The sequence below is a fragment of the Gobio gobio genome (genome assembly GCF_949357685.1).
Source record: "Gobio gobio genome assembly, chromosome: 11".
Lineage (NCBI taxonomy): Eukaryota > Metazoa > Chordata > Actinopteri > Cypriniformes > Gobionidae > Gobio > Gobio gobio.
The window spans coordinates 38,821,699-38,839,801 of NC_137104.1; the positions used below are offsets into that span (position 1 = coordinate 38,821,699).

The 18,103-nt window shown below is 42.7% G+C and overlaps 2 protein-coding genes across 2 annotated transcripts in view; one reads left to right on the forward strand and one right to left on the reverse strand.

Annotated features, from left to right (window-relative positions):
* The window catches only part of LOC307133598 (craniofacial development protein 2-like), a 1,416,430-nt gene that overhangs the window by 291,546 nt on the left and 1,106,781 nt on the right, over positions 1 to 18,103 (forward strand). The gene's annotated exons all lie outside the window — the stretch shown is intronic.
* Positions 419 to 14,558, reverse strand: LOC307133812 (fMet-Leu-Phe receptor-like). The gene is made up of 3 exons (XM_079829105.1): positions 14,361 to 14,558; positions 3,678 to 4,203; positions 419 to 3,583 (listed from the first exon to the last, which is right to left on the reverse strand). The coding sequence occupies exons 1-3, from the start codon at positions 14,450 to 14,452 to the stop codon at positions 3,098 to 3,100; spliced, it is 1,104 nt and encodes a 367-aa protein (XP_079685231.1). The 5' UTR covers positions 14,453 to 14,558; the 3' UTR covers positions 419 to 3,097.

Consider the following 18,103-nt stretch of genomic DNA (forward strand, 5'->3'; position numbering starts at 1 on the left):
AGCCGACCCCCCTTTTGAGGTATGGACGGAACCATCCTGGTGGTGGTGGGGAGGGTGGAGGTTGTCGCATCTGCGAACTCAAACATGTGTAAGTACGACCTTTATACAGAAAATATGAAGACGTGATTGGATAGAGTTGAAGTTAATAAGTGACGAAGTGATTAAGTCTTCCTGGCAGAACTTAAGCTAAAGCTTCCATTGACAGGAAAATTGACCAATCACATTGTTACTTTTAATGGATGGGACTTGTTATTGCTATGATTATGACGCGTTAAGGAACACGATCGGGGAAACATAGCTAGCGCTATTGACTATGGAAACCGCAAGCAATAATAATGAGGAGGACAACGTTGCTAATTTTATTTTGGTCATGCATTGGTCATGATGCATCGGCTTACATTACATTTTTTTTTTATTTGATGGTTTTGTGGCCAGTTGTCACCATATTCCGTTGAAGTAACACCAGTTGTGTGATGCAATTCTTTGTAATGATGCTTTGCATTTTTGTTTTGTGAGAACTCTCACTCTCACTCTGATGTTTGCTTGTGGCATTTCCTGTCAAAGGTAAAATGCATTATTATAAAAGAGAACACTGTAAGCTGACTTTAAAGGTCCCATGGCATGACATTTTCATTTTATGAGGTTTTTCAACATTAATATGAGTTCCCCTAGCCTGAATATTGTCCCCAAGTGGATAGAAATGTTGATCGGTGTAAACCCGAGTTCTGGCTGTCTTTCTCTGCCTTTGAGAAAATGACAGGCCAGACGAGCCAATCCTGAAGTCTCCTGGTTTGACGTCCAAGCAGGAACGGTTCCCTCCCTTTCCTCCGCCCAGAGAATCTGGCACGCCCATGCAAACGCTTGAGAGATCATGGGTTGTGAACGAGTGAACGCTGGCAGTTTCTCAGTGTTTGGATGTACAAATGAAAACAGAAGTCTTTTTTCAGTTCCTTCTGATCTGTGATCAGTGATTTCTGATGTGTAGCTAATTATTTATTATTTATTATGCACACGCAGCTCTCTCTCTCCAGACAGAACGGTGTTTTCTATCTTGTGAGTCAGTGTTTTTGTACGTCCTCGTCGCGTCTATCGGTTCTAAAATGTGCATACATTCATGAGTTTCTGCTCAACATCGGCAGAGTCAGATCTTTAGAGATAAACCTCACACACGCCGAAGCTCGGGCTGCACTGGCCGGTGGCCTTCAACATCCCCGACCCCCAGTACTGCATCTGGCCCACAGCGGAGGCACCAAACGCAGCGCGAGATTATGCAGACGGGGGGTAAGCGTGAGCATATCCGGGCTAGCCAGCCTAGCCCCACAATAAACTGGATTAAATTCGAATACTGCTGTTGTGTCTTTGTTTGCGCTGTGTACTCAACGCGCGTCACTGACGCTTTTATTTTATTTTAAAAATAATGCTATTATCAACACTTACTTTTAACTCGTTCATCTCGACAGCTGTAATACTTTGCATGTGTTACAAAGTTGGTAATAATGATGAAGACGGACTCGGTGTGACTGGGACTCGTGTTTATTCAGAACTCTCAGATACAAACACAATAAACTCGCGCTGACAGACAGCGCTCTCATAACTCAGTAGTTACTATAAATAACTTTGTTAGCAATCGCTGAGCTCCATCTCTGGTACATTAGTGATGTCCGGTTCGCGAACGATCTTTCTTTTGAACCTGTTCTTTTTAGTGAACCGAATCAGTTCACCAAATCGGACTGAATCGTTCTAAACGGTTCGCGTCTCCAGTCAGCGCTGATCCATAATTTACTAAAGTTACTAACTTTCTGACATGAGTGACAGTCCCTCCGACTAGAAATAGACTAATAACCTGAAGTATATGCTGTAACTACAACAGTTCAGACATGCTGAGAACTGATGTGAAGTGAACTCAGGTCCATCCGTCTCTCTGGCAGCAGCTCGTGCCTGCTCCTGCCTCGTAGACCTTGTTAAACCACGCCCCCTCCGCTCATTTAAAATGCAAAGATGTCAGCCAATCACAACAGTGGGCGTTTTTACTGAAGTCTCACAGCAGACACGCCTCTTGAAGCAGGGCATTCAGCCACAGGGCAAACAGCAGTATATAAAAATGGCTTTTATTTCTAAATTATGACATTTTATGATGTAAAAGTCATACTAACAATATAAGTACACCTCAGGAAACATTATAAAATAATAGAAAAATGCCATGCCATGGGACCTTTAAGGCTTTACGGCTGATTTTAGGCTTAGTTTACCTTTTTCCCTGAGAAAAAATAAGGGGGTGAGAGGGCCAAGGTCCAAGAGTCACGGTTCGCTACTGTTGTAAATCATATATTTAATCTCAAGTCCTTCTCATTTAGGTGTTTTATGTAAATAATTTTTTTCCAAAAGTATTTCACATTATAATAACACAATATTCTTTGAAATGATACTCAACTTCACTTCTGGCCAGTGTAGTAGATATTATTTTAGCTAACACATCATTATTTAGCAGTATCGCTTTTGTTCACATCATTTTGTAATATTGCACAACCTTTTATTTTGCCTGTCACGAGGACCTGAAGGTTTAGAAGACATTTGAACTGGGAAAACATGTTTTGTTTCGTTTTTCTGATGAAGAGAAATTGCATCAGAAGCTTTCATCACATCTTCATACACATTTATTGCATTGGTAAATATTACAGAAATGTAACATTTTTTAAAAAATTAGCTCACATTAGCCCCGATTTTCATAAACCTGGTCAAAAAGTGTGTTCATTTCCTTATATTAGGCCACAAATAATTTCCGCTTAGTCTCTCTGTCTCAGGTGGGCTTATCTGTCATCCTGTTAATTAACAAACATACACACGTAGACGAACATAAATCCGAACTGATCATAAAAATGTGCAATTATTGCATAAACATTTGTTTACATATATTATCATGAATCTTAATTAGAATGTTTTGTTGATTTTTTCATACAGGCTTCTGCAACTATACGAAAGCTAACTAGAAGACCAGACACTGTATGTCAATTTTTCAATGTGTAAGATACTAAAAAAAAATTTTTTTAAGTTATCCGACAGACTTGACAAATGAACAAGAAAAAGAGAGTTAAAACTTTTAAACTTTAGTGACGCACTCAGTTTTTGGAATGGAATTACAACTTTCTTCCCCAGAGCCCTGGGACAAGGTTTGACCTTCCTCTATAAGAGCTCTGCGAAAAATCGCAGACAAACTTTGGTTGCAACGTTGACTTACATCCAGCCCCATACAGAAGTAGAGCAATGGGTTAATACAGCTGTTGAAATAGGCTAAGTTTGAAACCATACCCCATCCTTCTTTTACAGCCTTGTTGTTTTTATTCACCAACTTGACCAGTCCTAGAAAGTGGTAGGGGGCCCAGCATAAGAAAAAAGCACAGACCAACACAGCAAGAATCCGAAGAGGCCTTGATTTGCCAGAGATCCGCGTTCTGCGTATCCCAACAGCAGCTAGTATGTAGCAGATAAGGATGACCAGGAAGGGCAACAGGAATCCACAGATGAAACGAATGCAGTAGTAGACATACTTTGCTGACCTTCCACCTGCTTCTGCTGCACCTTTCTCCTGTAAATTAATTTATACATATATATATTCATACTAACAAAATATGATTTTTATGCAAGGTGGTACATGCAGTAATTTATAAAGCCATTCTGACCTTCAGTGTGCAGTGGCTCAAGTTGTTCTTGTCAGGGAAGACCTGCCGGTACACAAAATACGGTGAACTAAAGATCACCGCCACAATCCAAACTCCCACACTGACCACACGAGCAGCACACAACGTCCGTCGTTTCCTGGTGAACACTGGACGCCAGACACACAGCGCTCGGTCCACACTGATGACAGCCAGAAGGAAAACACTGCAGAACATGTTGGCGTACTTGAAGAAACCATTGAACTTGCAGAGAAAGACACCAAAAGGCCAGTGGTCAAAGAAAATGCTTCTGAGGACTGAAGTGACTCGTGTCAGGCAGAAGATCAGGTCAGCTACAGCCAGATTGACCAACCAAACGTTAGTGACGTTGGGCTTCATGCGGAAGCCGGCAACCCAGATGACCACAGAGTTCCCGGTGGTGCCAAGGAGAACGATGATGGTGTAGAAGACAATGTCCACTGTCGTTTTCTCCGAGTGGTTTGAGATTTTAGAGTTGTGGTGAAAGGCCATAGTTGTATTCGAGGTCATTCTACAAGCAAGACAGATAAATCCTTAAAAGGTGCTTTTTCAGTTTTTCTTCTGAAGGTTTATGGGCAACCTATATAGTACATACGCTTATGCACTCAACTTTGATCTGCCCACATATTCTGCACAACTTAAGTGTGTGGTTACCAAGCTAGTTTCATGAGCTTCACCACACAGTTAAATAAACATAATGAGAGTTGTCTGGCAACCAAGAGGGTCTAGGTTATTAAACTGATAGGGTTTACTAAAAAGTCATAATAGGAACATTGATTTCAGCTATAGATTTAGAATTTCCCTGCTAAATCATGAGAAACCAGATTTGACTGCTCCTATTACATTTAGGATTTCATTCATACCTTATTCACACTTTAATAAATGTATTTTATTTATACTATTATACTTCACTGATTCTTGAGATAAGGGACAAAACATATCCCAAACACAAAAGCCCTATTTATGTTAAAAAGTTAGAATGTCACCACAATAAAAATACTTAAAAAGTTACATCTAAGGGAAATTTGTATACATTTAATGCTTATTCTTTTAAATAATTTCTTTAGTATTATTTTAAAAGCACACTCTACACTTGGAAACATATATAATTTAACCTGTCCTCAGCATGAGGTCACAATGTAAAACTGCCAAACAAAGTGTTTAAAAATGAAAATGCAACAAATTAAAAACTACACAGTAACATTAAAAGGCAGAAATCTTTAATATATCAAACAATACAACAAATAAATATTTAACTATATTTCCCATTAAAAAAATAGCTATAAAAGTTGTGTCCTCACCTTGCGTCAAATCTGTCAGGATTTTTTGTAATTCTGAATAAATCGGGCAGTGTTATGGCCAGCTTTAACTCTGAGGACCCTTTTCTATTTCCTGGAAGTTATAGATTTTTTTATATTTTAAACAAACAATATTGAAGTCTCTGCGGTCACAGCCTTAACATGTCAACTCTGTCATCGCAGTGTAATATTTCTGTAAATAGTTGTGGGATAAATCTTGGCATTTTTATATGTTTATTAAGGCAGCTACAACTGAGGGAAAAAAATAATTGCTCCTCTGTACAACGCGTGGTTAAGGTTGGAAAACATTTAATTTTGTCAACTCCGTCAGATTTTATGTCTGATAGTTGACAAATGCTCTCAAAAAGTCTGTATAATGTGATTTAATAAGTTTTTTTTTTCATATGGGGAATTCTTCTAATGCTTTTTTATGATTCTATTTACATACAGTATGCTGTATATTTGGCCTCAGCTTAAAGGGATAGTTCACCCAAAAACAAAAATTTGATGATTTTCTGCTTACCCCTAAGGCATCCAAGATGTAGGTGTCTTCGTTTCTTTAGTAGAACACAAATGAAGATTTTTAACTCCAACCGTTGCTGTGTGTCACTCATTTAATGCTTGTCAATGGGGTCGAATTCTATTAGAGTAAAAAAAACATGGACAGACAACTTCAAATTAAACCCCGCGGCCCGTGACGACACATTGATCTCTTAAGACATGAAACGATCGGTTTCTGAGAGAAACATCAATGTGTCGTCACGAGCAGCGAGGTTTAATTTGAAGTTGTCTGTCCATGTTTTTTTACTCTAATAGAATTCGACCCCATTGACAAGCATTATATGAGTGACACACAGCAACGGTTGGAGTTAAAAATCTTCATTTGTGTTCTACTGAAGAAACGAAGACACCTACATCTTGGATGCCTTAGGGGTAAGCAGAAAAACATCACATTTTCGTTTTTGGGTGAACTATCCATTTAAGACACGTATTTATGCAATTATATCACCTCATATCAGATGAACGCTTCAGCTGTGCAGACTGCCATCACTTCCCGTGAGTGAGGTCAAAATTCCGGCCGGGTCATAGATATGTATACGTAGATTCCTCATTCGAGCGTTCCACGCAGGCACTAATGAGGTATCTATGTATATATCTATGACCCGGCCGGAATTTTGACCTCACTCAAGGGAAGTGATGGCAGTCTGCAGAGCTGAATACATTCGTCTGATATGAGGTTATTTGATTGCATAAATACCGTTCAGTTTCTCTCAAAAACCGATCGTTTCGTGTCTTAAGACATCAATGTGTCGTCACGAGCCGCAGGGTTTAATTTGAAGTTGTCTGTCCATGTTTTTTTTACTCTAATAGAATTAGACCCCATTGACAAGCATTATATGAGTGACACACAGCAATGGTTGGCGTTAAAAATCTTCATTTGTGTTCTACTGAAGAAACGAAGACACCTACATCTTAGATGGCTTAGGGGTAAGCAGAAAAACATAAAATTTTCGGTTTTGGGTGAACTATCCCTTTAACCTTTGTCAACTCCGTCAGTATTTTTCAACTCCATCAGTATTTTACTCAGTTCATTTTGAAAGAAATGTCTTTTTTTTTTCTCATTTATTGTGTAAAAATGTTAAACACAATGGAACTGATGATATGTCTAAATTACCTAAGAACATTTGTGATATATGTTTAATATTAAAAGTGTGCACGCTGTTTTTCACTGAGGAGCCGAACTTAGTGACTCGGCCCTGCAGTGATGGTACAGCAACTGTGGCGACGGGACGTACGTCTCCGTTCCCTCCTTCAGGGAACCTCCTTCAGGGAATGAGGGTTACCATACGTAACTGAGACGTTCCCTTTCAGTTCCCTTTCCCAACGAATTGGGATCCCTTTGGAAAACGCCATAGTTACTACCACTTCCAGCACCCAGCGATGAGCCCCTCAGACCCTGATCTGATGCGGGCGGGGAAATTCACGCAGGGAGAGTCAAAGCTGCTGTCCCGCAAGACCCACTCAGCTGACTGTATTGGATAACGCTGGGAAAGCGTGCCTGTGAAGGCCGCTGCGGAAGCCACATCATGCCCGGAGGGAGTTACCATGTGGAGAATACACGTATGGGCTGGCCGTGGGCAGCACACCATACGGAAGTCCCAGGGGTGGCCCTGGCCATTCAGAGGCGGGGGAACAACACCTTACTGAGACGGCAGAGGGAACTCTGCCAAGGGAAAGACACGGGCTCGCCGTAGGGAGCCGTACCGTGGAAGAATACACATATGGGAGCGCCGTGGGGGTCACAACATATGGAACCCAGCCTAACACAAGTTCCACCAATGCATACGAGTGTTAGACCTGGCGTCGAACGCTCCGCCACGTCCGACTGCCGCGGGTTGTGGAGAACTCAACAGGGTTCGCCATTCTGGGGAACTCGACTGGAGCAGATAAGCGCACATATCCGTACCATGAGGGAGGGAATGGCGCAGCAAGCCGACACTAGAACGAGCACTTCGGTGATAATGACTATGGGAAGTGAGCACACAGGAAGATACCGGCTCTACACGGAGGCTATAGAATCTAGCGAACGTGTTAGGTGTCGCCCAGCCCGCAGCTCTACAGATATCTGTCAGCGAGGCGCCACGAGCCAGCGCCCATGAATAAGCAACACCCCTAGTGGAGTGGGCTCTTAACCCGAGCGGGCAGGGCACGTCTTGGGACTCATAAGCCAAGACAATGGCATCCACTATCCAGTGGGCCATCCTCTGCTTGGAGACAGCCTTTCCCTTCTGCTGTCCTCCGTAACAGACGAAGAGCTGCTCTGAGGTCCTGAAGCTTTGCGTTCTGTCCACGTAAGTCTGTAAGTGTCTGTGCAAGAAGGCTCACTGGGGGGACGCATTTGCGTAGGCCCCGGGGCCAGCTGTGTGCCAGAGCATCCGAGCCGAAGGTCCCCTCGGTCAGGGAATAAAACCACTGGCAATGGGTCGTGTCCGGGGCGGCAAACAGGTCTACCTGTGCGGACCCGAAGCGACTCTATATCAGCTGGACCACCTGGGGATGGAGTCTCCACTCTCCCGGGAGCACTGGCTGTCGTGAGAGCTCGTCGGCTGCACGATTGAGCAGGCCCGGAATGTGAATGGCACGAAGCGACCTCAGATGCTTCTGACTCCGTAAGAGGAGATGGCGGGCGAGTTGTGACATGCGACGGGAGCGTAGACCACCCTGTTTGTTGATGTACGCAAAGGCCGCAGTGTTGTCCGTACGGACCAGAACGTGCTTGCCTCTGAGCGGAACTTTGAAGCGGCTGAGTGCAAGACGAACTGCTAACAACTCGAGGCAATTGATATGCCATTGCAGTTGAGGCCCCGTCCACAGACCCGAAACTGCAAGCCCGTTGTACGTGGCACCCCAGCCGGTGGATGAGGCATCCGTGGAGACAACAGAATGCCTGGACACTTGTTCTAGGGGAATTCCCACCCATAGAAACGAAGGGTCCGACCACGGGCTGAAGGTTTGGCGGCACCTCAGAGTCACTTGGACGTGGAGGGAACCGCTGCGCCACGCCCATCTCAAGACCCGGTCATGTAGCCAGCGTTGAAGCGGTCTCATATGAAGCAATCCCAATGGCGTTACTGCGGCTGCGGATGCCATATGCCCCAGGAGCCACTGAAAGTGTTTCAGTGGTGCCGCTGTCCTGCCTCTGAACAAATTCAGGCAGTTCAACACTGACTGGACGCGCACCTCGGTGAGGCGCGCTGTCATGGCGACGAAGCTATCTCCATACCGAGAAAAGAGATCCTCTGTGTGGGACACAGTTAGCTCTTCTCCCAGTTGACCCGAAGTCCCAACTGGCTGAGGTGACTGAGCACCTTGTCCCTGTGTTCGCACAACTGCTCTCGCGACTGGGCATGGATCAGCCAGTCGTCGAGGTAGTTGAGAATGCGAACACCATGCTCTCTCATGGGAGAAATGGCCGCCTCCGCAACCTTCGTAAAGACGCGGGGCGACAGGGACAGGCCAAAGGGCAAGACGCGGTACTGATATGTCCGTCCCTCGAACGCGAAGCGCAGAAAGGGCCGGTGTCGAGGGGGAATCGAGACATGAAAGTACGCGTCCTTCAGGTCGATCGCTGCAAACCAATCTTGGGGACGGACGCACCTGAAGATGCGCTTCTGCGTTAGCAATCTGAACGGCAGCCTGTGAAGGGACCGGTTCAGGAATCGCAGGTCTAAGATCGGCTGTAACCCACCGCCTTTCTTGGGTACAATGAAGTACGGGCTGTAGAACCCGGACCTCATATTGGCTGGAGGGACTGGCTCTATCGCGTATTTCGCCAGTAGGAATGCGATCTCCGCCCGGAGCACGGGGGCGTTCTCCTTCGCTACTGTCGTGAAGCGAACGCCCCCGAACTTAGGAGGACGCCGGGCGAACTGAATCGCATAGCCGAGTCTGATGGTACGGCACCGAGACGGGCTGGGAGGCGCTAGCCAGGCTCCCAGACACCGAGCAAGGGGATTAACCACAGACGTACCCGCAGCGGGGCAGCAACGCGGAATGCAGGGACCAGACTCGGACGGCATGGGAGCGGCCCGAAGTGGGATCTGAGTGTGCTGTGCAACACCTACCTGCGTCCGCGGAGGGGGCGTGCGAGTGTAGGGAGGCCGCTTGAGTGCGTTCCCACAGCCGGCGCCCCCTGCTGGCGAAGGGAGAGGCGTCTGAGGGTGGCGAGGCATGGGAGCGTCAACCACCGCCAAGTGCGCTCTCCAAATGAAGGAGGGGCTGAGCGTGGCAAGGCTTTGTGGCATTGCGCACGGTCTGCCTCACCTCCTTCCTCAGCGGGGAACAAGATTGGCGAGGCATAGCGTCGCGCACTGTTGTCCACGCACCGCTGAGAAGAGGGGAATGAGAGTGGCGAGGCTTTGTAGTGTCACACACTGCCATTCTCGCCCTCTTGTGGGGAGGGGAATGAAAGCGGCGAGGCTTTGTAGTGTCACACGCTGCCATTCCTAAACTCCCGAGACCCAGAGGTATTGGAACTGCTCTTATTTTTTATTTAATTTGGGTAGCACTGGCTGTTTTTAACACCAGTGGCGGAACAGAATTACTAATGGTTTTCCACCCGGCCCTCCTCCGGGGAAGAACAGTTCCAGACCGAATCCGGGCCAATGGTGTTTCTGGACCAGGGTGGACATCGTCTAGCCAAGGGCCAGCGCTGTGCGCAGCTCAACCTCGGCTCAGAACTACCCTCGTGCACTAAGCAGGGCAGAGGTGGCCTGCCAGTGGCACTACCACCTCACCGATGAGGGTATTGAGAGAGAGGAAAACTTTATACAGATTATGGCCCTATTGGTGTTCCATATTTTGGCACCAATAGTTCCACAATGCCAAAACCTTCCAATGCACATCCGAGAAAAGGCAAGGGGCAGGCAAGGCGATTCCCCTGAGAGAACACGGATCACCCACGAACACAGTCTCAACATGTTTATGCGAGAGGGATCGTGGCCGTCAGGACAGGAAACAACCGCATCCAGAAACGCACAAGTGGAATGACGTCTTGAAAAAGACGCAGTGTCACACCCGTGTTGCTCTTTTGTGAGGAAACGCTCTTTCAACAGTGCTGAAGCACCCAGGGGAAGACCGCGGCAACACACACAGGCGGTAAGTGCAGTCCTGTGTTTGCACTCACTGAAACAAACGCCCTCACCAAACCGACAGTTGCTGTGAGAACAGCAGTTTGTTATGCTGATGTAGTGGTGAACATGCGGTCGCGCTGATTGTGCCTTTTCGCCAACACAGAGCGTCCTTCTCGTTCTCTGGAGCATCTCTCTTGCAGATAGGCTCTCTTTTAGAAAAGCAGTCTTGCTTCATCAACACCGTTCGGCTCCGAAGTGAATGCCAGCGTGCATTCGCTCTCGCTTCCTGTTTATACCCGCGGCGCGGAGCGGAGCACAAGATGCAAATCTCGCACGCCAATGGCCCATTGGTCTGTTCTCTATATCTCGAAGCTGATAGGGGCTCCCTGAAGTGATCCCAATTCGTACGTCCGACGTACGTCAAACGTGACCGACTGAAAGGGAACTGAAGATTTTACAATGTTTTTGGATAGATTAAATGAAATTAGCATGCTTTTTAGCAGGCACGTGCAGAGGGGGGGGGGGGGGTCTTTGGGTGCTCGAGCCCCTGCCCTTTTTCAAAATGAATCAAAAGTGCCCCTCTCAGACAAATATCAATGATAATATCGTGGTCAATAAAACTAAATAAATGTGATTATTATAAGATGACAATGTATACAATAGTAACGGACGGCTCAAAAGTCAGACAATTTCTGTTGAGGCGTTGTCATAACGCGTTGCTATGGGTTGCGTGCGTTTTGATTGACTGCTGATTTTCCACTCTTCGGAAACGGCTCTCGAGCCAAATATGGTCCTTTCAGAGAGCGTGTGGCCTCGCGGGAAAAATGTAAACCAATTTTTTTTTTTTCATCCATAGTCAGAGCTAATGTGTTGATTTAATTACAAATCTATATATTATATATTTTAAAGTATTACACAATTCACCAATGCCCGTTTTTCATGTATAGGCTATACACCAACCAATCGTGATCTGGCAAAGCAAGTTCAAATTCCATTGGGCGATGTGAAGCGGTAATTTTCTGTTCTTATTCATAAATCGGTTGAAAATGACATGGACAGACGAACTAACGTTTGTGGAACGATTTCCTGCGGTTTGTCTCATTTTATAAATTGCATCACTGACAAAATGGATTTTAACTGACAACAAACAAAACCATGCAGCAGCAGCAAAAGTCGCATTAATGGTAAGTGTTAAATTCACTTATATTTATGTATATTGATACACCGTTTACTATTTCATGAAACTATCAAAGTTAACAAAACCCAAGTGCCACCGGCACCTACAGGCCTATTATGTGAAGTGTAGGCTGGTGAAATGGTTACGTGAAAGGACTTTATTAGCTATATTACCATTTTTGAATATTATGCAGCATTATGAAAGAACTCTCTTATGTTCATCAAGCCTGCATTGATAAAAAACAGCAATATTGTGAAATATTATTAAAATAATGGTTTTCTATTTTAAAATAATTTAAAATATAGTTTATTCCTGTGATCACAGCTGGATTTTCAGCATCATTACTCCACTCTTCAGTGTCACATGATCATTCAGAAATCATTCTAATATGAGGATTTAATGTCAATGACGGAAACTGTGATACTCTTTTCAAGATTCTTTGATTAATAAAAAGTTAAAAAGAATATAATGTAATAATATTTCACAATATTAGGCTACTGTTTTTTCCGTATTTTTGATAAATGCAGGCTTGATGAGCATATATATATATATATATATATATATATATATATATATATATATATATATCAGTGATGCGCGGGTTGATCCAAAATGAGCGGGTGCCCGCGGCCACCCGCGGTTACCCGCGGTTACCCGCGGTTACGAGTCATCCAAAAATATTTTTAATGATATTCGGGTCACGGTCGGTCGGATCGTCAATAAATCCTTATTTACCTTTTGAATGTTGAGCGTTATTAACTTATGAATAAATGCTGACGCGGGACAAAATGCCCGATTTCCCAAAACGTTGAACTGAGCAATGCCATTGTACCATTTTAATAGGCTACTTTTAAACGCATTTAAAGTCAGTTTTATGTATTTTCTGAGAGGGGGCGGGATTTTTGTTGGGAAAGTCGGGGGAGAGACGCACACTTCGATTAGACTGGATAAACACATGCAGCATCTTAATTGTTAAGAAAATTAAACGAAATAAATGAATAAATCAAGCCTGTATTACATAACACTAGGCTATATCATACAGCATTCAGAAAAATAACAGTTTGCGCTCCTAAGGGCTTTCACACTTTTCCAAATGTTTTCCAAATGTGGGCTGATGAATTCTTCAAGCCGGGTCGAAACATAAACATCGCGTTCATCAATAATATGCATCTGGAGCTGAAATGGAAAATGATGGGCCGCCGCAAGAACTTCCTGCTCTCGCTGCTGCACCTCTGAGCACACCACGTCAGGGCCTGAAACATTTTCTCAATGGCCCAATGAGCTACGATGAGCATTTACTACTTTTAAAAAATGCGGGTCAGGAAGCGGGTCGGGTACAATATTTTCTTCTTTTTTTTTTGCGGTCCGAGTTGCGGGCGGGTTAGTTGAAAACGTCGGTCGGGTGCGGGTTGTTTATACATTGACCCGCGCATCACTGATATATATATATATATATATATATATATATATATATATATATATATATATATATATATATATATATATATATATATATATATATATATATATATATATATATATATATATATATATATATATATAATTTTTTTTATTTCTTTTTATTTTTGCCCCTTTTTTACATTTGAGCCCCTGCCCATGAAGAACTCTCTGCACGGCTTTGCTTTTTAGTGTATCTGATGGCGTTGACACAAATTAAGTTGTGGACTGAATAAATATAATTTTTTAGAAAAAATATTTAGAAAAAAACCTGTTCCCTTACATGGTTCATTATCTGAGACCTATGTCTACAAAAATATTTTTTTTTAATAATGTAGTGTTAGTGTTTTTTTTTTTAATAATATCTAAAACATGTTTTGTCCCTTATCTCAAGAGTCAGTGTCTTATATTAAACAAATTATTGACGTTTTTACTTATTTGTGACCCTGGACCACAAAACCAGTCATAAGGGTGAATTTTTTTAAAAATGTATAAATCTGAAAGCTTTCCATTGATGCACTGCTTGTCAGGATAGGAGAATATTTGGCCGAAAATATGGAATCTGAGGGTGCAAAAAAATCGAAATATTGAGAAAATCGCCTTTAAAGTTGTCCAAATGAAGTCCTTAGCAATGCATATTACTTCTACTAATATTTTTTTACGGTAGGAAATGTATAAAATATCTTCATGGAACATGATCTTTACTTAATATCCAAATGATTTTTGGCATAAAAGAAAATCGATAATTTTTACCCATACAGTGAATTAATGGTTATTACCACAAATATACCGTGCAACTTATGACTGGTTTTGTGGTCCAGGATCACATTTTAGATTTTTTAATTTTATTTTTTATATTTAATACATCAGATTCATGCAAAAAAAATAAATAATAATAATTAAGCTAGTCCTTTTTGCCCTTGTCATATTGTTGCCCTTGACTGTTCTAGTTGCTTCTATTGCCCTTACTTGTAAGTCGCTTTGTATAAAAGCGTCTGCTAAATGACTAAATGTAAATGTAAATGTAAATGTCCTTTATCCTATATTATAAAATGATACAAAAAGGCAAATTGAATCTGGTGATACATTTCTATGTTCTTACCTGAACACAGTGACAATGAGCGTTCTTTTGCACAAACCAGCTGTCGTTCTCAGGATAAACAGCATTCCATAATCCTTTGTGAATATGAGCATAGACTATGTCTATTAAATAGTCACTGTACCACTAATGTGCAAATAAATATACAAGCAATTTCACTGACATCACTTGACATCACTTTCATTTAATTCTGAACAGGCTTTTTTCACTGAATCTCACAATCATTCTAAAGTGTGCTATGTGGCAACAAAGGACAGACAGGCAGGAAGTGGGAGGAGATGTGCAAATTTTGTGTGTGATAAAGGCTAATCATCAACATAAACGATGCATCTCCTTGGCAGAATGTGTGTACGAGGCAAACTCTGGGATTGTACTATATATTTAATATAATTCTATGTAAATTATTAATAGGATTAAAACAACTGCAGAAAAAAACAGCTAGCCAATGCAAATTCAAAGTTAACAGGTTAACCATGAAATTGTCAAATTAAGTAAAGAAATAGGCCTACAAGACTGTAAAAAAAATAATAACACAACATAATAAATAATAAAACAACACTCATCAGTGGCCAATTCTCAACACCATAAACCAACAAACACATCTTAACCTCAAACACACACACTCTCCCCTCCTGCTCTCCGCTCTCAGAGGCAGAAGTCTCCAAACTCATCTTTTCCAATCACCCTGTCTATTGATCCTATTCACTCATCTCCTTCAAGCCATTTCTTCTTTAGTTGAACCTGCTCTTACTCATATCATTAACACATCTCTTTACAATGTCACTCTAAATCCAGCCCTCTTAGATAACAGACCGATATCCCTTCTTTCATTCATTGCAAAAACACTTGAGCTAGTCATGTTCAACATTTGCCTCTCACAAAGGACAACCTCCTGGACAGCAACCAGCCTGCCTTCAAAAGTGGCCACTCAACTGAAACTGCCCTGCTCTTGGTTATTGAAGCTCTGAGACAGCTCACGAGCAGCTTCCAAATAATCAGTACTCATCTCGCTGAATCTGTCTGCTGCTTTTGAAACCAGCAGATACACCAGTTAACCAGTGTCAAGGTTTGTAGACAGGATGAGGCGAGGACTCAAAGATCCAGAGGATAATGGGCTTTTTAACCCTTTAAGACCTAAGGGTATTTTTACAATTAATTTTCCGCCTGGTGTTATTTACTAAAAAAACTTGTAAAACATCAACCCTGTTGTGCACAGACAATTGACACACCTCTTTTTTTTCAAGACAAGTTGCACTGTCAGTATATTTGTGTTGCATTGATGTCACCTGAATGTAAAATAAGTTATGGGACCATAAAGACAAATGAAAACATAAAACGGAAATTGAATCACTCAAATATTTATTGAAAACACACACAAATAAATAAAAGCTAAGCATATTTCCTCTGGAAAACAGTTTGTTCAAGTCTTTGGAGTCCTGAAACTCAGGAATAAACATGATAACTTATACAGAACCAAAACTATTTACATTTTTCCAAAAAAAGTCCAGGCGCTTTTGGCCTCTTTGGATTTTGGATATTTACTGGTGCCAAGCCTCAAAACAGTTCCTATCAGGAACTTCTCCTCAAACTTTCTCCTCAAACTTTTTCCTCAAACTTTCTCCACAAAACTACTAAAAACTGCAGCGCGTCTCTCTCTCTCTCTCCTCAACACTAGCCGTGCGTCTCTCTATCAACAATAACAGAGCTGTGGTTCATGCGTAATGACGCACACCAACGTGGATGATGGATCAGCCTGTCATTGGTCAAACCCTCATCCAAAATGGCAGCTAGCATCGCGCTAGCGGCAAAAATGACGGAAAATTTATAAATTATGGACATCAAGTGGATATATCTTGGATGTAAGCTGTAAGACCGCATGAATTCGCTCCAATGATCGGTAGCGAACCGCGGTGAAGGCCTTACGCGTTCAGTGTCTCAGCTGGAAGAATGGATTTGATTATAATATTCTTTATCTGACTCTATTTCATTTAGTGGTCGCATTTAGAAGAGAATCCCAACCGATTGTTTGGTCATCTATATTTGGTAGTTAATCATACATTTGATCGTTCCGTTTTAACCCTTTGTTACAATTATAACGTTCCACATTGGAGATAGTTAATAATTACAGATTAATTCAGAAAGGATCAAAACAATCAAGTAAATGTAAAATGTCAATTACATCATAGACATAAATCTCTTCTAAAAGGAAACACAAATTCTGGTTATGGTTACACTTAAAATCGTTTCAAATAAATGTAAAACATAAACCCTTAATTATGCTCTGTAGGCCTCTGCCTAGAATGTTACCTGTGAGAGAGAGAGATAGAAAGAGAGAGAGAGAGAGAGAGAGAGAGAGAGAGAGAGAGAGAGCTAAAGAATAGCTCTCTCCAGAGAAAGCCAGAGAAAACCCAAAAGAGCGAGCTACAGATGAAATCTTCTTTTATCCTCTTCCCTGATGTCACCAAATTCAAATCTGACTCTTGTAAAACTGACCAATCAGACCAACCCGTGAGACATTTGAAAATAACCAATCAGACAAAACTTCCCCCATTGTATCAAAGGTGCGAAAACCTGTTGGCCAGCCGGCCAATCATTCTTTTGTCTTTCTAACTCAACCTGGCCCTTCTGATGGCGTTAAGGGGGAAGGGGTTGAGTCAATTTCAATATCTTGATCACGACGATGGCAGTTAACAGCAAAGCAGAGGATTTTGTTCCATTTCAAATATCTTTGATTATTTTCCACCTTACAAAGCGTTTTGATTTATTGCTGAACAACTCCAAAAAGATGCACATGTTCCAGGCTGGATAGAAAACCTTCTGTAAAGGCTACAAAGACACCAAAGACACCCCACCGTGATGGCTAGCTCGTTAGCTTTCTGCTGGAAAAAAACGGTAAGAAAATCGATAAAAGTTTCATGAAATAATATAGATATTTATCGGAGGTGCCGTGTGACGTCGTGGGCGATGCCGTCGGGCTCTGAGGGTTAATGATAATAACATAAAACAAGATGAAACAAAACTACCCTGAAGGGGAAAGACGACTGGACTGGACTGGACTGGACTGGACTGGACTGGACTGGACTGGACTGGACTGGACTGGACTGGACTGGACTGGACTGGACTGGACTGGACTGGACTGGAGCAGGGAAACATGAGGTACATTCGACGACGATTCCACACTGGACTGCAAACACAAGGAGATTAAATAGGGAACAAACAAAAGAGGGTAACGAGGGAAGAGAGTGGGGCAAATTAACCAATAATCAGGAAACAAGGTGGGCGGGATTAGACAATAGACATGAGCACATGGCACAAAGAAACACTTGACAAGACATGTGCTCACACCAAATGTGACTTGAACATGCAGCTAATGAAAACTCATCAGCTGCATGTTCACACAAAACTTGACAACATGGAAGCACGCAGCCAGTGAAAAACACCAACCACGTGCTACACAACATAAGACAAAACATAACATGAAAGCACACGGCCGATGTAAACATGAACCATGCTACACAGAACACAACACACAGACAGAAGAGCACACGCTCACATGACAAGACAGAGCGCACGAGAACGAGCGGATGCTCATTCTGTGCGCTCGAGACAAAACAAACACGCGGAGCATGAATGTCCGAATCCCGACACAAAACTGAAAACCAAACTACACCTAAGTGCTGGGATCCGAATACCACGCCCGCACACAAAACACAAGGACAGAAGAGCACGCAGCTTGAGCATGCTCA